A 26682-nucleotide genomic window follows, 5' to 3' on the forward strand; every position below is an offset into this window, starting at 1 on the left:
CTCTATATATATTGTATAATTCAAATTTCTTTGTTTTCCAGGATTTGACGTTGTGCTGAATTATTTTAATTCTTCGTAGAGTTGGGTCCATTCGAGTTACAGTGGTCTAGTAATTTTGTTCTTTTTCTTTCACTTTTCCGTTTTCTGGTGTTATTGGCTACTGGCGTAGTACTTTTTGATGCTGAAGTTGATCCCTGTGGATTTTGTAAGATGGGAGAGTTGGAGAAACCTGAGAAGCTTGGTAGTGAGGCTTGTATTTCTTCTGTTAACTGATGCTGCGTTTCTTGCAAATTACTTATGCGTCCTGAGGGATGGATTGGTGAGTTCGAGTCCGAACTGGGCTCAATTCCCAGTGTAAAGTCTTCATCTGATGAGTCGTCTTCTGAGCTCTCTGCTGTGTTTTCTTCATATTGTGTGCAGTCTTGCATATCTTGTTGTATATCCTGAGTTGCTTGTAAATCTTCTGCTTTGCTTGTATGGTTTTCTTGTCTTTTATTCCTTCCCATGGTGCTTGCTATCATGTTTATTGTTTCTTTAGAGAAGTGTATTGTAGGTAAATTGTTATCTGCTAATATGCTGTTTATTATTGAGGGGTAGAATCCTTCTTGGCGCAGCCCCAGTTTTATTGCTAAATTTGTTATTATCGTGATTCTTGTCTCTTCTTGTATTCTACTTATATTATTTTGGATGTTATTTGCATTAGCCTGGCAATTTCCTGTATTAGTGGCTGTAACTTTGGCGTAACTTGTACGGTTGCTTGTAGTGGATGTTGCATTTCTGTTTGCTTTGATCTCTTGAATTTTTCTTTTTATTAGGGCCTTTCTCACTGGGCATTTCGCTGCTAAAGTTCTATGTTGTTGATTGCAGTTAACACATTAGCAAGAATAAAAGGACATGCTGAGCACGTCGTCGTATCGTTCTCACCCCGAATAAACGAAGATGGGATAGCATGAGCTATGTTAACTGAATACATCAAACCATTAATAGCATATGATAAGACAGTACCACTAATGAAGATATTTCTCCTTTGGCAGGTGAGAGTTAACTTACTCTATGTTCACACACGTGTTTAGGCTAGGCTAGGGTAACCCATATCGGCCAACCTCACAATTTTGGTCCTTGCTAAGATGTTCTTTTGGCGGGTTGGGGGGGAAGATATTCATTTCTCACCTTCATTTTTTTTATTTACCATGGTTTTAACATGTTATGTGTTAGACTCACAGAATAAACTATTTTTTGTATCCACGGTCTAATTTCCAGCCATTAGATTAGGGTAATTTTAGTCTGAAAGAGAGAGAGAGAGAGAGAAAGTCTTCTAGGCCACAAGCTACCAGTGGCAATTTTCCGAAGGTAATTGTACCTTTATATATATGTCATTGTTATATTATATGATAATTTATATATATATATATATATATATATATATATATATATATATATATATATATATATATATATATATACTATATATATATATATATATATATGTATATATACTGTATATATATGTACCGTGAATGGTACCAAAAAAACTCCGAACACCCCCCTTTTAAATGAACAAAAATCAGAACAATGTTATAAAAGCGGAAAATAATAGGCAAAGTTTTTGTTTTACTACCTTTTATTCAATATTTTGACATTTCTCCATTATTTTTAAGTACTGTCGTTCACAAAAGTCTGTTCACTTGTCCATCCAGAGAGTGAACACGAATCCGGTGACTATGAAACACTGAAGCGGATGAACATATGACTGGAAACCCAACAGATGTCGCACTGTAAGGGTACATGGGAACACGAATGAGGAGTGGGAAGCAGGTATTTTTACTGAGCATAGAGTAAGTCATAAAGTTTTTGAAGTTGACAATACTGGGTTTGAGTGTAAAATGTGCAGTTAAGGAAATATGAGAAATAAATATGAGAATTAAAGTGCTAAGGAAGACAGTAGTCGTGAATTAGTATTTCCTGTAGACTATTGTATCTTATCAACCGTAAACACTGATGCTGAAATATTTTGCATTGATCTTGTGGACAGTCATGTCTGTTGATAAGATACGATAATCTATAGGAAATACTAATTCATGAATACTGACTTCCTAAAAGCACTTTTATTTTCAGATTTATTTCGCATGCTTCCTTAACTACACATTTTACACTCAAACCCAGTATCGTCAACAACAAAAATTTTACAATTACTTTCTTAACGATATTAGAGTATGGAGACTTTACTCTATGCTCAAAAAAAAAAAAACTGCTTCCCACTCCTCCCTCCTGTTCCCATATGCCCTTACGGTGCGACATCTGTTGGGTTGTCCATTAGTTACTTGTTCAACTGCCCAACTTCTTCGGTGTTTCATAGTCTTTGGATTCGCGTTCACTCCCTAGATGGCTAAGGGAACGGACTTTAGTGCACGATTGTACTTAAAAACAATGGAGAAATGTCAAAATATTGAATAAAAGTTAATAAAACAAAAACTTTACCTATTATTTTCCGTTTTATAACATTGTACTGATTTTTGTTCATTTAAATGGGGTGTTCGGAGTTTTACTGTTGAAACTGTATTTGGAGAATATTTCAAAACTGAAAGGGCAAACCTGCAGTAGCTACAAACAGTTGATGATTCAGCAGATAGCCTAGGCCTATGAGCTCCGCAAACCCACCGTCCACGACTCACTGGGGATTTAAGGTTGTCTTACCAGTGAAGTCTATTAAGCATGAGCCGAGCGTGAGTTCACAGTGTGAAGTCAAGGTAAAACCAAGTGTAGGCTGTCATCTGCAAACATCCGGTATTTCTCATTCCATTCACAACAAATTTTCGTATCGCGCAACTTTTCATCAACATCTAATGTCTCTGACGACTCATGTCACTCATCCATAAAGATAATAAACGGACATGGATAAAAATCAAACCTACTACTCAAACCCATTTTATAGCAAACAAGTCAGTATCCCATTTACGTATGTTAACACATCCTTTGTTTACCTCAAAAAAACCTTTAATTGGACATAACAAATTGTCTTTTATACTACACATCCTCAGGGCCCTTCACATTGCATCTTTATGCTCATGCATACAATATACAGTTTTTCATTTGTTCTCAAAGGTCTCCCATGACTGTTTCTGTTTGCAGAAAATCGAATTAGAAGAGGACCGTTTCTTGATCTTAGAATTTTTAATCATATCCACCCTTCTGTTTTCTTTATTAGTGTTTTTTTTTCTTAGTTTATTCTTGCTTACCTTATCCATCCTTTGTACACTTGCACATGATCTCTTTTGCCACGCAATTGCACCTTAAATAATCTTTTTTCATATCCTCTGTTAACTCCAAGCCCTAATTCTTGATTTTGCATATTTCTTATTCCATTTTACTAAGTACAATTCCATGTCATTAACCTTAACCTAACTTTCCTTAATAAATTTTCCAGATAAATTTTCATCCCATCATCTCCAGATGGCAATTAATTTGTCTTTTTCTTCACCCAAATGGTCATACGGTAGGCTATGCCTCCAACCATTACTCTGATCGCATTAATTTCATTATCTTGGTCTTCTATCACCTCCTTTCTAATACATCTAAGACTATTTTTTCCTTAATAATTTTATTTAACAAAGAGCACTTATGAATGTTCTTCTTTGGGAACCATGTATTCCAAGCGATCAAGCCCCTTTCCACCACATTTCCATAACACTCCATTTTCCTTTACTCCGAGAACAATACACCCACCAAAACTAGCATCTTTTTCTCTATTTCCTCCAGGTCCATTTCAATTCCTTAGAACCACCACGTTTTCCTATTCTCTAAGCAAGGGTCTTTCAAAATGCAGGTGCCGACCCATTAATGGGCTACAAAATAAGGCACTGGGTTGCGACAAAAGAAATGAAAAAGAGGAAAATAAGAACAAATAGTTCATTGAAAACGAAAGAAAAATGGTCAACACTGCACCAGATTTGCGGGTAGCATCGTCTTTTTGTGTTCCAAATTGGAAACAAGCACTTTTGAACATACAACCGCATCACCCTCATCAAAATACGAGTATATCTGTTTTTTGAAATTGTGTTTACTTTGCCCTTTATTGCTAGAATTTCTTGCGAACTCTCTTTATATTTCTTTATACTGTTCTTAGAAACTGAAATATGTAATTTCACTAAACAGGTTTTACCCAAAAGCACGTTTTTACCATGTGGTAATAGTAAATAAAGGAATGTAATTCACAGAATTTATGTCAGATTTATTACCCAGTGGTCCCAGTACAAAATGCAGATCTTGATGTATGACAAAGTAAGAAGTTTAAAACTGCTGCTCTAAACCCTGTTAATCCTAGATTCAGACTCGTTGAAATACTCTCACTCACATGCTTTTTAATTCCCGCTCATGTGCAATCATTATTTTTTCTACAGGTGTATTCAATCTTCCCTTTTTTGCATTATGTATACATACAGTATACACACACACACACACACACACACACACACACACACACATATATATATATATATATATATATATATATATATATATATATATATATATATATATATATATATATATATATATATATATATATATTTATATATATTCATATTTATATTTATAGACACTGGCTAACAAACAGTCAGCTGGTTATCATTAGTCTTTTTTATACAATGCTGCCATTAAGTAATTCTTTTTCCTTTCTGACTTCTTTGTGTTCTTAGTAGCTGAGTAATTTGGATGAACATTGTTTCTATATGTAATAGCCTAATGATACATTTTTACTTTACTTCCTATTTGTAAGAGCTTTCTTGCTCACTGATTTTATACTTTGTTTTACTTCGTACCCCAAAGATGAGTTAATTACACGAAAGTACTTGACACCGTCGATAGTTTGTTCTTAAACTCCTCCTGTGGCTTCAGCTAATATATATATATATATATATATATATATATATATATATATATATATATATATATATATATATATATATGTGTATATGTATGTATATATAAATAAAATTATATATATATATATATATATATATATATATATATATATATATATATATATATATATATATATATATATATATGGAGAGAGAGAGATATTTATATATACACATATATACGTATATATACATGCATTATATACATATATTTATATATCATATAAATATACATTATGCATATATATATATATATATACACATATATACGTATATATATATATATATATATATATATATATATATATATATATACATATATATAAACACACACACACACACACACACACACACATATATATATATATATATATATATATATATATATATATATATATATATGTGTGTGTGTGTGTGTGTGTGTGTGTGTGTGTGTGTGTGTGTGTGTGGAAATGTATATGTAGACTCTTGTATGAGCTATAAATTAAGCATATGAAAACTGGAGATGCTCATACAAAACTGGTATTTGTTTCAAAAATACCTTACTAAGCAAGATTCTTCTGCATAATTCGTTCATCTTGGCTGAATGTCAAATCAGTACCTAGCTGAGATTAAAAGCACTGTAAAAGTTTTAAGGCTAACTTTACCCTATCGTGGTAGTGAAGATGCAAGCCTTTCTCTCTCTCACTCTCTTTCTGCTCCACCGTTCCTAACTATCCTTCTTTTGTTTTATTGGATGTGACAAGCTCTTTCACTGATTTGGTTATTTTTTCTCTTTTTATTTATTAATTTTTATTTATTTTTTTTGTTGTTGTTGTTAATGTAGATCTTTCCTCTCGATATCTCCGCGTAACTTGGCAATAAATTGAACGTAACTGGATTGTATACTTTCCTTTCCTCGTGATCCCCTTGTAGTCTACCCCATCTTTCATTCAGAAGAGTAAACGTTTTGAATTATTACTGAGCTTCTCTCGGCTGCAGGGCCACTGGGAAGGGATTGCCTGGGTGGATGTACCGTCTTGCTCGGGTGAGGGGTCTCTCTACTGTGAGAGAGAGAGAGAGAGAGAGAGAGAGAGAGAGAGAGAGAGAGAGAGAGAGAGAGAGACGAGACGCTTTTATATGTTTTTTTTTATTTTTTTTTTTTTTATTTTCCTCATTTAAAATCAGCGTCCTTTTGAACACTGCAGTGTACTTGCCTCAGACCGCGGGTGAGTTATGAGATTTTTTTCGGTACCTGTGGGTATATCATTTGTTCTATATTTATGGATATTTCAAATTCTGACAACAACTGGCAAGTAGTAAAATTCTATCTCACTTGGTCATTTCAATTAATCATGATGTTTACTTTAACATAAATGAATCACGTGTTTGTGACTGAAACTTCATTATTACTTGCCCATGCGCATTCACTCTTTCCTCTTCTTTGCAGGTTTCAGCGTGCTTATTTGACCAGGCAACATACAGCAACATAAAGAGGAACTGTGATTGCAAGAGAGAGAAATTAGACTAGAAAGATGCCATCGTCCTTGTACCCGCTCGCTCCCAGCCGGATCGAATGGTTGCTGATGTTACTCTTCTGCTTTGCGGTAAGACTTCTTTTGTCATTAGATACTTCACACACACACACACGCACAGACACACACACACACACACACACACACACACATATATATATATATATATATATATATATATATATATATATATATATATATATATATATATATATTATGGTAAGAGATTTTCTTGTCATTAGATACTTCACACACACACACACACACACATATATATATATATATATATATATATATATATATATATATATATATATATATATATATATATATATATATATATATATATATATATATATTGCAGTAAGAGATTTTCTTGTCATTAGATACTTCACACACACACACACACACTCATATATATATATATATATATATATATATATATATATATATATATATATATATATATATATATATATATATATATTTATGCAAGTGGCGCAGTTGCATATTTGCATTAATGGAAGATTTTAATGATGAGTTTATATATACAAAACACCAATGCTAATGAGAGAATAGTTATTTTCTCCAGACAACTAAGATTTAGAAATAAAAGGATTAATCTCACACTTCTTCAGGATCTGCCAAGGATTTGAATGACACCACAGGTACCACAATGGCAAAATTTATTCACAAAATTTACACTGAATGGTAGTGTCCACTTTAAATTATGATAACGCAAAATTATCCACTGAATGAATCAAATATCAAGGAATGCTGATAGATCATTAATTAAATTCACTTCAAATAATAGTCTTAGTGCATAAAACACACAGAATTAATCAAATAAACAAAAATGTGGCTAAATCAGCAAATAAATTCACTTCGAATAATAATGACACAAAAATTACCCACAGAATAAATCAAATATTAAAGGCAAAAAATCAGTTATTGAAACAAAAAAGAACAAATAAAGAAAAAACTAATTAGAACCAAAATGTATTCCATTAATAAACGAGACAAGAATGTCACAATATTGCCATAAAAACATTGGAAATAAATGGAATTAAGATTTCAAGCAACTTAAACAAATTCACTTTTGCTAGTTACTCACGAGCCCAAACATATAATTGAACAAGAACAATTAGAATTATCCCACTGCATTCATCCACATTAAGACGAGCAGCAACGTAGTGCTACTCTACCTCGGAACGACTGAATAACACAAAAACAAGAGTAAAGAAATGTACAACACTAAAAGAGCTTAGAAACAGCTCCTTTAGTGTTAAACATTCCTCTCTCTCTCTCTCTCTCTCTCTCTCTCTCTCTCTCTCTCTCTCTCTCCCAAGAAGACGAGACAAACTCGCGAATTTGACGTGTGATGAATGCGCGACGCACAACTACGACACGACACCACGTTAAAACAAAAGGATAACATCTAATCTGAAAGGACAATGGTAGCAAAAGCTCTTACACTGACCCATGAGAAGTTTATATTAAACTTTTGAAAAAGAAAGAACTATGAATTAACTCAGAAATGGACGTCAATCAATATATTAAACTTTTGAAAAAGAAAGAACTATGAATTAACTCAGAAATGGACGTCAATCAATATATTAAACTTTTGAAAAAGAAAGAACTATGAATTAACTCAGAAAGGGACGTCAATGAAGTATGCTGCCCTGGATCAAAATCTCATTTGAAATAACACATTGCAATGAGAAATAAGGACTACTGTTGTCCCAGGTTTCATTCCGATCGTGTCCCGAGAGAGCAGCGCTAATCAAGCGTACATTCATCTCCTCAGGCACAACCCCTACTTTAGAAAATTCCGAAAAATATACATCACAAATAACACATAAATATTGGCAACAATAGGAACAGACAACTGACACCCCTACTCTGATTCCTTCAGCAACACGCTGCTATTTGAAAATTAAGGCTACTCTGTTCTTACACTGATATCGCAATTTTAACTAGACCAATATACCAAGACTAAATAATGAGACTAAATAATACATAAATGCAACCACAACATGGGTAGTTAAACGCCGCGCTCTGGGACTGCCTTTAAAATTCACAAGAACAGTTTAATGGGTCATTCAGGGACTATCGTTCTTATGAGACTTAACCATTTAACAATACAACTGTGGAATACTATTTTACTGATGCAGTTGTCTCAACAAGTGGATAACTTTACACCTAGAGAATTTCTCTTTTGGTTTGACCGCGGGATGTGAGAAAGGAATTTGCGTAAGGATTATTACAAATTTAATTTCAGACCTTTACATTATTCCCAAGATTATAACTACGTTATATTTATATATTTAAATTTTGGGCTGCAGAATTTCAGTGTTATTTCTGGAATTCTCTGTCCCCATTCAGGCTGAGACGAGGAAGCATAGAAATAGTAAACCATCATTTATATATATATATATATATATATATATATATATATATATATATATATATATATATATTGTGTGTGTGTGTATTGGATATAAAAAGACAATAGCAAGTAAGAGGCATGAAATAAGACAGTAATAAAGGGAGCTCAAATAAATAAACAAGTTCATCCAAGCAAGCTGTTAGCCTAGTTGTAATGGATTGATGGTGATAAACAATATCAAGAAAGGAAAAGGAAACCAGACAATTGACAAAAACCTGTACCATTTAAAATAGGTGCGATGCTATTTCTTGAATAGCTGAATAGGCAGTACATTATCATTAAGTTCTGGTTTCATTCTTGAAGGCCCAGTTCTTGCTGGTGAGAGTGATCTCTAATGGCTGGGTGTGACGATTTTGTTAGCGGAAAACCGGTTCTGACGCTCCTTCCCACGTGCCCAGAGTTCTGTTGCAACCAACATTTACAACTATCAATACAGTATACCTGGTATTACAGCCAGGACAAGTGAACTGGTGAACAACACATGAAGATAAGCTATCAGGAAGTGGTTATTTTTTGCTTAGGTAAGATCCGGCAGCAAATTTATTAGTAAAAACAAACCTAAACTGTACAGGTATATATATGGGTAGGCTGGCTAAGGTTTTTCATATTTCAAAGCTGAGGGTTCCCAAATACAGAAGTTTTATAAATCTAATGTCATTTGTACAATGAAGTTTGGGACTTGTAGAATGAATTTTATCAAGAAAGGCTCTATGAGCTTTCCGAAACCATGTGACCAGCAATAAGTTAGAACAAGAATGATTCCGTAAATATTACGGGTACTTTGCCCGATGTCTAGTTTCCTTTCTTTGACTTTATGTGGTTTACCACCATAAGTTCGCTGAGACTATGCTAAGTGTTCATTTGGATGAACAAGTTTATCTTCTTTTAGTTAAGTCCTCATTATTACTGTAAATAGATGACTCTTGCCAATTTTTCATGAATCTTACACGCTGTTACATTTGTTGACCTGATATGTTTTTTATAGATATGAAATTAACAATGTTAAGAATTTTTATATAATGGGTGAGATTTATCCAGATTTAGCATTGAAAGCATGTGGGTCATTGTGTACCTAGCATAGTTTGGATGGTCATAACAAAAGAACATCGGACATAACTATTCTAAGCAAGATATGTGTAAATCAAAGTTGCTCTCTTTAGTTGCCCTCTGGAAGCACAAAACAAGAAGAATCTTGTCCATGTAATCAATCCAAAACTTAGCTGTTTTCCCATGTTCTCCTCTTCTGAGTTCTTTAAAAATATTGTATTGTTGAATCATTGCAGTGCAATTCTTCATTGGCCAATGCTTCGTCCAGCAACTCTCTGCTTGGGGAATGTGCAAGACGTTCCATTAGATCCCGAGCTCTTCCTTTCCAGAGAGTTGTTACATTTGATTCAAAACTTTGTAAAAGAAGGCGCTCTAAAGCCTCCAGCATAGTCTTGTGAAGACACATAGCTCTGTTATAGTGTTTTCCTGAAATCACTTTGTTGATAGAACCACTGGCACATATTCCTGACTCAATTAAAATCTCTTCAAAACCACTTGCACGCATGCATTTCCCAATCACTCCAAGAAATGCACATGTATGGAAAACTCCTAACCTAACAACATCTCCAAATACATTCGGATCCTGCTACACAATTGCAGATGCTTTTTTAGCAACTGCTAAGTCAAATGTTACAGTTGTATATTGCTGATTGACCTCCCTGGAAGCTAATTGGGACAATTTAAGTATGTACTGTACAGTGGCATTTTCTGTGACTGGGGCATTAATTGGAGGCATATACTGTACTCTTGATTGAGCTTCTCCATATTCTTTCACTCTCCTGGTTAAAGATATCCAACCTGCCCAATTAGGAACCATCTGAAATGATTCCTTCGCCATGGCTCTACTGAGCAACCACAAAGAGTCAGAAAACTTAGCAACATCATTCACATCTTTATTGGGCGAGGTAAGCAAAGACGGTGCAAATACTGGTTCAGCTTTTGGCTTCAAAAAATATGGTTCTATTTCCTTAGGTATATAGCTGATCGATCGTTTCTTAGTCCGAGGATTACTGCTTTTCTCTATGAGTTCAGACATGTCATTTTCACTAAATGATAATTCTTGGATTACAATCCCATGTGCGGTGTGAGTTGTTCCAGCAACAACTGATGTTTCTTCTGTTAAGTCAAAATTGTCCCAACACAAATGAGTTACTCTGTTATCTTCCACCTGAATGCCTCTTGGAAGAATTCTTTCTGTCTCTGTGATACTATCACACATTGCAGTCTCCAGTTCAAGCAAGCAAGAGTATGATGCACAGTGACCAAAACAATGCAATATTGCTACAATTTCTGCACTGCCTGTAAGATGCAGCAATGTCATGCCTAAAAGTAGATGCTTTGGCATCATCCACTTTCCTTTTGTTGCAGCTTTACATAAATCTTGAGAGATAGAACGCACTGGTATCTCAGTGGTCTCAGCTGCTTTGGAACCACCTACAATCAAACTTAAAAATTCTTGTAAAAGTTTGGGTACTTTAATATTTTCTCCAAGCAAAGGCATTTCCGGCGCTCCTCTTTGGCCATCCAAAATGGCTCTTCTTAAAATCAGAGCAACCTCCACAATTCTCTTTGACTCAGAAGCAGCCACTTCAAATGCAACTTCTATAGCCTGACCTTGATGAACATTGGATGAATATACTAGTTCACTCTTATAATTTGGCTGCCAAAACTGTAACTTGTTACCAAATTTTTTTAACAGTTTACCTTTTAGCTTATAATAAATTTTGTACTGAGGATTGTAGAATTCTGAAAATTGCCCTTGCAAGAAGAGTAGGTGCTTTTCTTTTAGCACTGACAGCCTTTCAACATTTCCTCCTTTTATGATGTTTTCGTTAACGTGCTGGCATATAAAATCAAAGGCAGCATTATGAGCTTCTTGTCCTTGTTTTACTGTAGGGTTTTCCATTGCTGTATAATTACGTTCTTGTAATCTAGCGTAATGTTTTCTACAAGTAGGATGATAACGTGCTTCTCTTGCCTGAAGGTCATAATCGGTAATCTGGCCCAGCATCTTGAAATCCTTCAGTCTTTCTGCTGCTGCTCTGATTTTGTCTTCAGCTGTTTGATTTTGGCATTTGATAGTAATTTCGATACGTCCCTTCACCTTTTTCCTGTACCTGTTGCACATTAAACAAACAGTCGAGGGAAAAAGTGGTGTTGGGGCTTGTACTTTCTTTATGTCCTTCCGCTCTTTGATCTAGAGGTAGTAGCCTGATTTTCATCAGCTGTACACTTTCTCTTTGAGATTCTGGAAACTTTAGTAAAGTTCTTATAACACCAATTGTGAGTTCCATGTAAATGCTTAAGAAATGTTTTTGGAATGTTATCACATATTACTTCAAGTCTTTCATTCGGTTTGTCACTTTTTTGTCTAATCAATTTTTTTTCATGGATCATATCAAAACTGTGGTCTGTTAAGGGTCTCACATTCTTTCCTGACTTATTACTTTCATAGTGAATTATACATGTAGTCGCGATACTGTTGATGACCTTGATTTTTCCTTTTTAATTAGTTTCAGCTTCAATGGCTTTTCATCTGAAGGAGTGTTAGTGGCTATTATGAGTTCTTATACGTAAAAGTAAATAGAACCCTCATTAATTATAACTTAATAAACAAACAAGACATTATTGCATTAAAAATAGCAAAGATTCTTGTCATGAATATACAGTGCAAAATCGTTAAGAATATATGTTCGTCAGTATTCTCTGCTGCATATACTGTGCTCATATAACATATTTTCTGCAATCTTCAATTTTAGTATTACCAAGTACTTTCATAAACACTGATGATAGGGCTTTAGAACTATAAGAAATGAATTCCTTGGCCCAAAAAACCTATGAAAATATATATCACAAAAATATAAGCAGAAAAAATTATTAGTAATATTTTTTCCTTTTGTGCCCCAATATAAATTCAAAATGGCCGCTGTTGCGACCAAAATCACCAACAGCCGAGTACAGACAAGCAGATTCTGATTCTATGATCTCTAAAGAATAAAAAAAAAGGGGGACTGCAAAAATCCCTACGGGGGGAAAGGGGGGTCTGTGGCGGGTCCACGGTCTATAAGTGATTACCTGGCTTCGGAAATGCCCTCTCTGCCGTCCTGCTTCTTCAAGTTCATCAATGACGGTTGGTGTTAGTTCTAGCTTACCATCATCTCGGAGTTGTAAAAGTCGACCTATAAGGGCTTCCATTTCTCTTCTCTTGGCTTCGGAGTGTGGTTTCCTGGCATAGTGATACTGTAGACCCAGGTTCAGGAGGGACCTTTGATGGGGGATAAGGTCGATTCCAGCCAGGTTGACGAAGCCATCTTTGTGTTGCTCTTTTCTCACTGGGCCCCCATGAGGAATGGGTAGTTTCTTGTTGTGCCTCATTGTTACCACCTGACTGTATTTACTCTCCTCTAACTCAAAGAGGTCGCATGCTTTTGTTGGACATTTAGTGGTCTGTTATTGTAGAAATCCTCCCAATGTCTTCTCTTCTCAATTTCAAGTTGCTGTATTCTTCCTGCAGATTCTTCTATACGGTGTTGGAATATCTTCTCTACCTCCCTCCATCGTGTCAAGGCCCAGCCACTTCTTCCATTACTTTTAGGGCATAGTTTTTCTCTCATACAATTTTCGTTGAAAGCAGTTACCTTAGTGGCATCAATAAGTTTTTTACAGGTATCTTCATACTGTCTGGGTTTTTCCGATTCTCGTTCGTCAATTTCTGGCGAAAAATGTGCAGACATCCTGCTCCCAAGAGAACAGAAATGGAGGCACTTGTAGGTCGACTTTTACAACTCCGAGATGATGGTAAGCTAGAACTAACACCTACTGTCATTGATGAACTTGTTGGAGAAGCATGTCAGCGAGAGGACATTTCTGAAGCCAGGTAGTCACTAAGGAGATGAGGGAAGCCGCTAAAGAACTACACAGTGATCCGGACGTCATCATATGGAAAGGTGGCAAGTCATCTGTCTACGTAGTGATGAAGAAAAGTGATTATTTTGAAAAGATGGACAGGATCCTCCTGGACACTTCTAATTTCCAACATTTAACAAAGGACCCCACCGAGGACCTCAGAAAGAAAATGTCAGGGTTTGTGACTAGGGCCAACAATCAACAAGGCGATTACTGCTACGGGACAGTGAAAACCCATAAGGCAGGCAACCCACTAAGGCCCATCATCTCTCAGATGACATCCCCAACGTATAAGATAGTGAAGGTCCTGAATGATTTGCTGGTACTTTACATACCCAGTGCATATTCACTGAAATCAGTGGTGGAGTTCATTGACCTCCTGCATGTAAAGGACTGGAAGATGACATCACCTCACTCGACGTTGAAAGTTTATTTACAAATGTTCCCATCAAAGAAACGATTAGCACCTTCCTTGATCATGTATGCAGGTCCAACAAGAGCCCGCTGCCTATTTCTGAAGACGTCCTCCAAGATATGCTCATCAGGGGGAATTATTTTGCAAAGTTGACGGGTAGCCATTGGATCTCCACTAGGGGTCCTTTTTGCTAATATGTACACGGCCACCGTCAAAGAAAGGACCTCCTGAGAGCATCAAAAACCTAAGATTTATGGGTGTTACATCGACAACATATTCGTCACAATAAAAGAAACTGATGATGCCAGAAAATTAGCAGATGCTCTGAAAAGAAACTTGGTGCTCAACGTCACCACAGAGCACAGCCAGTAGAAGACTTTACCGTTTCTTGACGTCCTGGTGAAATAACAGGAAGGACGGTTTAAAATTACCATGTATACAAAAGCAACGAACACTGGCCATTGCTTGAACACACGAGGAGAATGCCCGAACCCATATGAAAAGTCTGTCATGAGTATGTATGCCAATAGAGCCTTCACACTCACAGCACATCGTGGAGAGGCATCACAACGAACTTGACAGAATTCGCCAATTCTTGACAAACAACGGCTATGCAGATCAAATCATAGAATCTGCAATAAAAAAAAAAATGGATGAATTTTACCAACCCAACACAACAACAAAAAAGGAGGAGAGTCTAATTATATGCCATCGTGTACATTATGGGTCTGCATACAAGGAGGAATGCCGTGCACTACATGGGATAGTAAACACAGGCGTAACCCCAAAAGCCCCTTACCACAAAATAAGCCTCAGAATATGTAATAAACCTAACCTCGTAGCAGCCCTAATAATGAAGAACAGCACCGCTTCGGGGGGACTGAAGAAGGTGTTCACGAACGTAGTTTACAAATTCGTTTGTCCAGAGGAGATGTGTAAAACTCAACCAAAACTACATTGGGCACACTACAACAACCCTTTGGAGACATATGCTGGCTCATAGAAATCAGGGGGCCATTCATCAACATTATATAGATGTTCACGAGAGGAAGCCATCTATACAAGAGCTGATAGAAGGCACCCAGGTCATACACAGAGAGGATAACTATGGCCGCCTCTTAATAGCTGAAGCCATAAGCATCGCTATCCAGAAACCAACTCTGAATATTCAACAAGAGTCGGACCAGATCCTCCCCTCCAGCAGGAGAAAGAATGCGCAAGCCATCAGGGACCAGACAGCACGCCCCAAACCACCAGACATATCGCCGCCCTTAGGGTGTAAGAGCCCTGACGCTGCCTCTTCCAAACACGTGTGTGTTCGTGTGTTTGTCAATCGTCATCATCGAAGTGGACAGGACAAAGCCAGCGTCTCGTTTTCTTTCTCTACAGGAACGCTATTTCAACCATACAATATTTCCGTCTGTTTCTCCCTAGCCACTGTTGTCTTGATGTATGTACAATCACCACTACTTGCATTGCCATGCAAGCATTCTACTCATGTACTCATAATGTTCTAATGAATCTTCTGTATCAAACTGTACGTGTGTTTCTGTTTGTGAAGACGCCAAATGTCTCTCCATTTCACATATATTAAGCTACTGCATTGTATCCTTTAATCTGTCTTGAATCTCATGCAATTGCCCAAATGAAGAATTTCCTGGCCTTTCCACTGATGCATGTTTCATCACTGTATGTTAATCATGTCTCTTGATATCGCCATCTGTTTGTCTGCCGACAAACACAGATGTCTGAACCTTTTATGTCTGTTTTACCTGTCTGTGTGTAGATGCTACATTACCACTCATGACGCGTCAATAACATCTTCCAAGATTCTGTACATTTATCTCAGTAAGGAACAACCAATAAACCAGTTAACACCCAGCCAGTATGTCGCTCATACCCCAGTCCTTACACTGGTGACCCCGGAGTGACCCGAAGGACCCAGCCGACCCAAGATGACGACCCACGCGCCGACAAACCCTTCGCCGCCTTGCTGTTTCCCGCCGTTCCTGAGTTCTCAGTAGAAGTCCGACCCTCCGAGATGACCCACACCACCACCGGAGCCCTGGATTCCTCCTCCAGGAAACCTGAAGCCGCCCCCGCACTCGTACTGGACGAGCTGACCAACGAAGGACCAGCCACGTCATCCTTCAGCCTGCTGCCGCCCCTCTCGAGCTGGCTACCAAGGATCAGCCGCCGTCATCCTTCAGCCCTCGAGCCAGCCACCGAAGGATCATCCGACGTCACCCTTCAACCAGCTCCCGTCCTCCTCGAGCTCCTGCTGGCCAGTGCCGCCCTTCAGCCTCTTACACGCCCCTAGCCCAAGCCCTTCGAGCCAACTACAATTGTCGCCAAGACAATTTCCACATCGATGCCTCACTTGTGGGGGAACATTGTAAGAGCCCGTCGCCCCGACGCCGTCTCTTCCAAACAATCAGACGTTACACACGTCTTGGGGGAGAGTACTTGTAAGAGCCCCGACGCTGCCTCTTCCAAACACGTGTGTGTTCGTGTGTTCGTCAATCGTCATCATCGAAGTGGACAGGACAAAGCCAGCTTCTCGTTTTCTTTCTCTACAGGAACGCTATTTCAACCATACAATATTTCCGTCTGTTTCTCCCTAGCCACTGTTGTCTTGATGTATGTACAATCACCACTACTTGCATTGCCATGCAAGCATTCTAATCATGTACTCATAATGTTCCAACGAATCTTCTGTATCAAACTGTATGTGTGTTTCTGTTTGTGAAGATGCCAAATGTCTCTCCATTTCACATATATTAAGCTACTGCATTGTATCCTTTAATCTGTCTTGAATCTCATGCAATTTCCACTGATGCATGTTCCATCACTGTATGTTAATCATGTCTCTTGATATCGCCATCTGTTTGTCGCACAGATGTCTGAACCTTTTATGTCTGTTTTACCTGTCTGTGTGTAGACGCTACATTACCGCTCGCGTGCGTCAATAACATCTTCCAAGATTCTGTACATATATCTCAGTAAGGAACAACCAATAAACCAGTTAACACCCAGCCAGTAAGTCGCTCATACCCCAGTCCTTACAAGGGGACATGAGAGCGCCCAGTGAAGGCCAAGTGATATGCTTGCTCAAGTTGCTGAGGCCCCAGCCAACATGAACCTCCAGCCGTTAATCAACACAGAACCTTTTGACGCACACATAAACAAAAATTTAATATTGTACACATTTATATATAAACAGATATTTGTTTATTTGTACCGTTTACCAGTGTTATAATATTTTATTTATTTTTTTGCCTTACTTTTGGTATTTGGAAACTAACGTTTAAGACTACTAAATTTTAAACACAAATTTTAGGAAACACTAGAACATGGTATTATATTTTGAATATTTATTTAACCACAAGCTTAAACTTTCACTTTTGTTGTCATACATGTTCTTTGTACCAAAACAACTCCCTGAAATGATTATGCTGTTAATCCCTTGACCAACCAGTACCCAGACCTCAAGGTCATTCTCCCCATACAACGATATAAAAGGTCGGAAGGCCCCATTGTAAGTCAGTAGTCACTTGGTAATGTCATAAAGGTGAAACAGGAGTTGCGACAAAAATCAGTAAATGGAAGGAAGTCTGCATATTTTTCACCAGAAATTGATGAACGAGAACCAGAAAAAACTCAGAGGGTATGAAGATACCTGCAAGAAACTTATTGATGACACTAAGGCAGTTGCTTTTAACAAATTTTCCTCTCATACAATATTTAATATTGTATGAGAGGAAAACTATGCCCCTAAAAAGTAAATATATATATATATATATATATATATATATATATATATATATATATATATATATATATAATATATATATATCAGATAAGGTCATGACCTCATACTACGTCTGTTATAAGGTCAATGACATAATTGACTTAAATTTTGAAAGAACTCATGTTAGCATTGGCCAGCCTGCTCACTGGGAAAGTGCATTCTCTCTCTCTCTCTCTCTCTCTCTCTCTCTCTCTCTCTCTCTCTCTCTCTCTCTCTCTCTCTCTCTCTCTCTCTCTCTCTCGTTATCCAAGTCACTAACTGAACTAAAGAAGAACAGCAAAAGCATGTCTGCAAAAAATATAATTTATTCAGTAGTCTAACATGGCAAATAGATTGGAATCAAAATAGGAATGAAATGGGAAGATCAGCATCCCAGATTTGTTACCCCAAAATAACCAAGTAAAAATATATCAACGTCCACCAGCTGAATCTCTACAACAAAAGAGTCAAAATAAGTCAAACACGACCGTAGTCATGATAAGCCACATTCCCCTCCATTTATATTTACCTCTGTTCAATACATCTGTGGAAGCAAAGGGAAAAACAAAACTTTTAAAAATAGGCATAGAAAGAAATAAATGTGGGATATTTCCCACATTAGCAATCCCAAAAGAAATACACATAATTAAACATGGCAAAATCAAAACTCAGAAAAATCAATAAAAATCAAAGAGACATAGCAGATAAAAATAAATGGGGAAAAAAGATATCCAAAGCATGGTAATCAGTGCAAAGAATCAGTATATGTTAAACAAAGTTATTAAAACCCATTCAAGTATTTTGAAAATAAAGTCTCAGCTCACCTCACAGGCAGTACACAGTCTTCCAGGAAAGTAGATCTGATCAAAAAGGAATCTCATCCCGAAATGTCTAACCTGTACTCAAATTGGGTCATTCACACTTTCTACGGCATGCCCATGAAAGCAAATGAACGAACACTCTACCAGGACTTGACGACTTCTAGTGACATAGCCAGAGCATCACCCAAGGCACACTAGCTTTTGTCTCCATGGGAAGCTAGACTGACGATAGGCCTTCATCACCACTGACTCACTGAATATGTAGGCAGTTTTTCCATTTACCTTTGCCCAGAATATCTCCAAGAAAAATGCTTAGCTTATAAAAAACGAATAAATAACATAATCATTCCAAATGTTTTTCAGTAGCTCAGCCACCAACTGTGCCACCCTCACCACGAGTGAAGCAATGAGTTGTATTCCTCTGACTCATGCACCAACGGAAGAGCAACACATGGGGCTGGCTTCTCTTTGACCGATTGTTTATTTGCACAATGTTTCCTTGCACATTTGACCCCCAACACTACACACAGCATGACGACTAAGACCACAGTCAACGACAAAATTGATGAGAGAATGTAGTGCTCTGGAACAAAGAAGAAGTTGTCTTCAGGCAGTGGGTGAAGTGGAGGAAAAGTTGTTATGCCCCCCTTAGGAGAAGGCACGGGGATAATGCCGTGTTCCCCATGAAGGCGACGCATGAAGATATGAGTGCTCGAGTTGTACACCATCCTGCTGAGCACTTGGAATTTCGGTGTGGTGATCTGACAAGCCTCATCGAAGAGGCGGGATCCTTTCAGCCAGAGGGTATCCAATGTATTATGACATTGGGTGGAGATTTGGCAGCTTGCACAAAAAACTGCCATGAGAGTCTTCTTAGGGGCCACGTGATACTCCAGTGGGAATGTTGTAAAGTCACAGTCTGAAGGTGTCTGATTATGAACAAGTGACAGTTCACATCCTAACAAGTCAACGTTCCTAAGAGCAAATATCCTACAGTCACAAACGTATCTGTCGTGAACTAAAGTACAAAACTTATCATTAATAGCAGAGGGCTGATACTGATCACCCAAAATATACCGGATGTTTCAAAATTAGAGGGGCCCCCCCCCCTCCACAGAGCAAATGGAAAGTTATTAAGTTTTCTGCTATAGCCTATCTCCAAGTACATTATTTTAAGTTTCTATTAAGCTATTTTTCATTTTACATTTCTTGTATTTTCAGACTGAGTGATGGAGTTAGATATAGCCATGGCTAACCCAGAGGAAATCAGATGGATTGACTGAAACCAGGCTATAACCTTCAGAGAGGCCAGGGATGCTGGCGCATCCTTCATTTCACATTCCTGGATAGCTAAATACATTAAAAGAAAAAAATCCTTTGTTAAAAGAAACTGGAACAAAAATCCATACGACTGTCATCGTGAAAAGAGTGAAAATCTTGGAAGGCCTGAAGTCCTTTCTCAGGAGTCAAAAGGCATCATAGCTGAGGCAGTGGGTAGACCAAGAAAGTCTTTACATAATTGGCATTTGAACTAGAAACAAAAAGGGGAAAGAAGAGAAGTTATAGTGCTGTATATCGTGAGTTGAAAAAATCTGGTATCAAGCCATTTCATGTTATCAGCAAGCCCAACATCAATCAGCAACAGAGAGAAAGACTGTGCATGGTTTTGTGGTTCATTTCTTAAAGATTGGGATGAAGCTGACTTTCTGCATGAATTCTTCATTTACACAGTCAGGAAGGCAAATCATAAAAATGACATTTGGGCTGCAAAGTTGGATGATATCAGTGACGACGTGCACTATCGCCAAGTTGTGAAATTTCCTGAATGTTTGTGAATTTTTCTCTGTTTCACAGCCAAACGGTTAATGTGGATCATCAAAGAAAAAGGACAGTCATGGAATGGCGAATGCTTCAGAGAAATTGTGCTTACTGGTGGAGTATTTCCTTTCCTCAAAGATCCTGAAAATGTGTTATCTGTTGAAGAAGTCACATTTTTGCACGATAAGGCACCATGTTTCAAGGCTCTTCAGACACAGGAGCTGTTTTGAAACAGTGGTATCAATTTCCTCTCGTCAAGTGAGTTTCCAAGTAGCTCCCCTGACTTTAATGTGTGTGAAAACATTGCTAGTATCTTAAAGGATCATGTTGAAGCATGCACAGTGAACTATGATGGTATACCGAGCCTCGACGACCTGCGAAGAAAAGTGACCAAAGTGCTCTGGGAAATGGAGTTTGAGTCTCAGCTTTTTTGCAATTTGCTGAAATCATACCCCTCAAGAATTACTTTTGTTTTTGTCCATATCAATTTTAGTTTATGCTGTAGAAGGGGAGGGCTCTAATTTCGAAACACCCTGTACATAGTCTCTCTTCCATCCCATGTCACCACTGATCCATCAAAACTACTAGGAAGAGGCTGGATAATAAAACTGTGAAACGATTTCATATCACTAACAGGAACCTCCACAAGTAACCCTCCATCAGACAAGCATACTTTCAAAATCCCATAATAACGATACAAATTCTTCCCAGTGAAAATTATTTGTGAACTATAAAGTTATGTTTTATTTTTCAAAGTAGATTCCAGAGCCCACAGTGGTGTGGTGAAGTATCCCAAAAATACACACCTTAGAAACGGCTATAACTTCTTGAACCTGAGTTTTAATCACCGTTAACTAAGACTGCTTCTTTCTCAACATTAAGTAAGGTAGTTTGGCAAGAGGAAAAAACAATCGAAACACCTAAGTCTCCCCAAACACCATCAACAGTAACCAGTAACCCATCCAAAGATGTCCTCAATTTCTCAAAACTCTCACTCAATTTATTATTACTGTTGCGTGTCTCGTAATGCCATCAAAGATTAATGCTGCATAGCTAATTCCGGCGCCAGTTGTTCAACCTTCACTAAGCTTGCAACTAGCACACTAGCTAACGCCCCTATAATTACAAAAAAATCACCTTTACTAAAAAAACAAATATATTATATAACCATAAAACCATTACAACGACTCTAACACCTCAAAAGAAAAACAGAAAACCAAAAACCACACCTGCAAAAAGAAATCTCATAAAGCCATTAAACCATAAATCACCAAAACCATATATAAGACTATAATGCTCCTTATGAAAGAAACTAACCACAGCACTTTTTGCTTTGGCATAGATAGCCACCCATAAGGCTACTAGCAAATAGAACTTCAGCATTCAAAAAACAAAGAAAAGATACCTACAAATAACCAGACCCAGAAACCAAACAAAAAGATACAACTACAACCCTAATCACAGAACTCTACAGTATCCTTCCACCTCTTTTAACATAGATGACCTAGCATTGCCAAATTCCAACCACTAATTATGCCGAGCCTTCGCACTCATGCATGAGGAAAAAAACAGACTAAAATTAGACCCCCAAAATCCATAAAACTCTATGCAATCCCCAGATACATAACAAACACGAGAACCATCTGAATCATAAAAACTCCTACTAAGGGCATCAGCTGCAACATTATGTCCACCTTCTATATACAGTGCCTAAGCTTGGTGTCAAAATCCCTAATTGTCAAAAACCCCCTAGCTCTCTTACGAGAAAGATCCGGCTTATTAAAATGATCCAACAATGGCTTATGATCTGTAAGAACCCCAACTATGTTGCCCAATAATAACATCTTAAAATGAACCAAACTAGACACTACCGCAAATGCCTCCTTGTCCATCATGCACAAAGACATCCCATTACTCCCTCACATCTTAAACTTCCTACTGTAGAACACGATAGGATGGAATTTACCCTCAAATTTCTGCATAAGGCAAGCTTTTATGCCATCGTGACTGTCATCTGTTACAAACGTGAAAGGTTGCTCGAAATCTGGAAACTTCAGCACTATCCTATGCCTCCTAAGAACCTCCCTAAGCACCTCTAAATGATCCTCTGCAGAATCAGTGGCAATCAAGATATCATCCATATAAATGTAAATTGACTTCCCTAACAGCCCCTGCAAAACTGTATTTACTAATCTCGTAAAAGTCATAGGGAGGAGTTCTTCTGTTAGAATTACCAGAACCCTGAGGCCCACTCCTAAATTCATCCCGTTTAAGATCCGGACAAAACTGCCAACTGTGCGCAGACACCATAATACCTCACCTTGCAAAACTTTTTTGGTTTGACCCTGCCTATTACAGTTAAAGCAACAGACCTGTTACATTGGACACCACAGAACCCCTAAAATGCTCTGTCTTGGCACACAACCTCGTAGAAGGGAAACTAGAATCATCCTGTGGCTGGTGCATTGGAATAGGTCCAGAAGCCTTCAGCATCCCATTTATGAAAGTGCTATCCACAGCAGGACATTTCGACAGGTGTTTGCGAATCTGTGAGAAAAGGAAGGGTTCATCAGACCCCTTTTCTATCCTTTCATCAAAACTATCAACTATGGCACCAGGAACATCATTGAGCATCCATGCGAACTGAAGCAGTTTCTTCAGGTCATACACAGAAATATTGTTACCCTTTACCCAACTAGACGCTCTCAGTTTCTTTGAAAAATCTCTCACAGCATCAAAACATCTGGTACTAAATCCAACCAAGGAATCCTGACCCTTGTGAATCTTAAAGAGCGACCTAAGGTCTTGAACTGCATCTTTGGCTTCAGCTGTCCCATATGGTGACCTCAGAAACTTCTTGAGATCGTCCCATGTCTTACAGTTTCCAAATTGGTGACTCTAACAACATTGTCCTATATCGCCCCTATCTAAACTGAGGAATCCTTTTCCTTCATTCAAAGCCTCTACCCCATCTGTAATTTTCTTGGAGACCAGGTAATTTTCACCAAGGTAATTCAACACCCTTGATAAAAATTTTGAGAACCCCATCAACCGACCCCAGAAATGACTGAACCCTGGAGGCGACCAATGTAAACTTGTGAAAGAGAGTTACTGTATCCCTATCACCACCACCCTCTGCCATATTGTCAGGATTAATAAAATTCCAAGTCCCAACATCACTACCTGATCTCAACTTCATACACTAACAGAAATTCCAAAAGAAAATCTTCGTGAAGACAAATGGGAAATTCTCCAAGAGAAAAAAAGAGAAAGAAAGGAAAAAAAAGGAAAACTAAGAAATCTTTACCCAGTAGATACCCAAGTCACGCCAGGTAACCAACTACCCCAGTCTATGCCCACATACATAGAAAACAGGCTCTAGAGAAGGAAGCTGGGATACTCCGCTCAACTAACCATGTCACAAGTAGGTCACTTAAGTGCAGCAGCACTGGGCTCAATGCTTATGCAAACAGAAAAAAAACACACACTTGCCATTGAACCAGCTTGTTCCGTACTACATCGCTTAAAAAATATACCAATATAAAGAGAACACTCACATAAAAAATCCCCCTTCGTCTTCAAAAGCCTCTGTGCTGCAAAAAAATACCTGGAAACAATTCCCCAGTCTGAGAAAAATACACTCCACCTCTCTCACGACACACAAACACACACACACTTCATGTCTCAAGAACCATTAGCTAATGACCATGAATCACAAGGCCCTCTCCACCGAGCGAAAAAACCTAGGTCATCACAAGTGCTACCACTCTAACTTTTCAAAGACTCTTGGAGCAAGCCTTATTACTGCCCAATGTCCCCAGTACCAGTCCCTTCAGAAGCTGTCAAAGGTCGTAAGGTCAAGCTGCCACCACTATTACACAAAGTCAGATATGGTCATAAGCTCATACTACATCTGTTATAAGGTCAATGACGTAATTAACTTAAAACTCAAAAGAACTGACGGTAGCATGGGCCAGCCTGTTCACTGGATAAGTACATTCTTTCTCTCTCTTGTTCAACTCCTCTCTCTCTCTCTCTCTCTCTCTCTCTCTCTCTCTCTCTCTCTCTCTCTCTCTCTCTCTCTCTCTCTCGTTATCCAAGTCACTAACTGAACTAAGGAAGAACAGCAAAAACATGTCTACAAAAAATATAAATTTTTCAGTGGTCTAGCATGTCAAATAGATTGGAATCAGAATAGGAATGAAATGGAAATATCAGCATCCCAGAATTGTTACCCCAAAATAATAAAGTAAAAATATAACATATTGCTATCAACATCCACCAGTTGAGTCTCTACAACAAAAAAGTCAAAATAAGTCAAAGACGACCGTAGTCATAATTCACATTCCCCTCCATTTATATTGACCTCTATTCAGTGCATCTGAGGAAACAAAGAGGAAAAACAAAACTTTTAAAAATAGGCACAGAGAAAAATAAATGTGGGGTATTTCCCACATTAGCAACCCCAAAAAAATACACATAATTAAACCTGGCAAAATCAAAACTCAGAAAAATCAATAAAAAACAAAAAGACATGGCAGATAAAAAAAAGTGGGGAAAAAAGATATTCAAACAATGGTAATCAGTGCAAAGAATCAGTACATGTTACACTGAGTTATTAAAACCCATTCACGTTTTTTGAAAATAAAGTTTCAGCTCACCTCACAGGCAATACACAAAGTCATCCAGAAAAGCAGATCTGATCACAAGTGAATCTCATCCCGAAATGTCTAACCTCTACTAAAATTGGATCATTCACACTTTCTATGACATGCCCATGAAAGCGAATGAACAAACTCACTACTAGAACTTGACAACTTCCAGTGACCCAATGCACAATGCCCTTTGCCTCCATGGGATGACAGACTGATGAAAGGCCTTCATCAGCACTGACTCGCTGAATGTGTGGGCACTGTTTCCATTTACCTTTGCCCAGAATATCTCCAAGAAAAATGCTTAGCTAATAGAAACGAAATGTAACACATAATCATTCTAAGTGTTTTTAAATATATTATATAACTATATATATATATATATATATATATATATATATATATATATATATGTGTGTGTGTATGTGTGTGTGTATATGTGTGTGTGTATATATATATATATATATATATATATATATATATATATATATATATATATATATATATATATATATATATACACACACTTTTCTTGAGCTTGCTGTGCAAGACTCAATGTTTGTTTTTAATGGTCAGCTCTTTTCGCAGGTTGATGGAGTTGCTATGGGCTCCCCATTGGGACCTGTGTTTGCTAATATTTTTATGGCTTTTTTAGAGGAAACCTTTTTAACTAACTGTCCGGATGTGTGTAAACTTGTCTATTATAGAAGATATGTTGATGACACTTTTGCGTTGTTCAAGGAACCTTGGCATAGAGAGATGTTTCTGGACCATATTAATAAGCAACATCAAAATATAAACTATACCATGGAAAAGGAAAGCAACAACTCTTTACCTTTTTTAGATATCAATGTCAGCAGAGACAATGGTGAATTTACTACATCTGTGTATAGGAAAAAAACATACACTGGACTTGCTAACAACTTCTATAGTTCATGTTTTAAGAACTTTAGTATATATATATATATATATATATATATATATATATATATATATATATATATATATATATATATATATATATATATATATATATATATATATATATATATAAATATATATATATATATATATATATATATATATATATATATATATATATATATATATATATTTATGATGTTGTCTTGTAATATTTCTATTCTCCTACAATTCTGATATATTTACTCTTATATTTATCATGTATTATGTGCAATGATAATGACTGTTGAAATATCATATGTAGTGTAGTATCAGATCTCAAAAGAGTTAGTGATTTAAATAACTTAATAGCATAATTTAGAATTAATAATATCTTTCCTAATAATAACGTAGTAGCGGGAGAGAGAAATTTGAGTTTTAGACCAGATGT

The 26682-nt window shown here is 37.2% G+C and overlaps 1 protein-coding gene across 1 annotated transcript in view; it reads left to right on the forward strand.

Moving 5' to 3' along the window:
* Nucleotides 1–26682, forward strand: part of LOC136842598 (histone-lysine N-methyltransferase, H3 lysine-79 specific-like) — a 759589-nt gene that overhangs the window by 243623 nt on the left and 489284 nt on the right. The window contains exon 2 of the mRNA XM_067110173.1: nucleotides 6349–6505. Coding sequence (XP_066966274.1) covers nucleotides 6434–6505 — 72 coding nt within the window. The 5' untranslated portion in view covers nucleotides 6349–6433. The remainder of the gene's footprint in view (nucleotides 1–6348; nucleotides 6506–26682) is intronic.

Source organism: Macrobrachium rosenbergii, chromosome 10 (assembly GCF_040412425.1).
Source record: "Macrobrachium rosenbergii isolate ZJJX-2024 chromosome 10, ASM4041242v1, whole genome shotgun sequence".
Classification (NCBI taxonomy): domain Eukaryota; kingdom Metazoa; phylum Arthropoda; class Malacostraca; order Decapoda; family Palaemonidae; genus Macrobrachium; species Macrobrachium rosenbergii.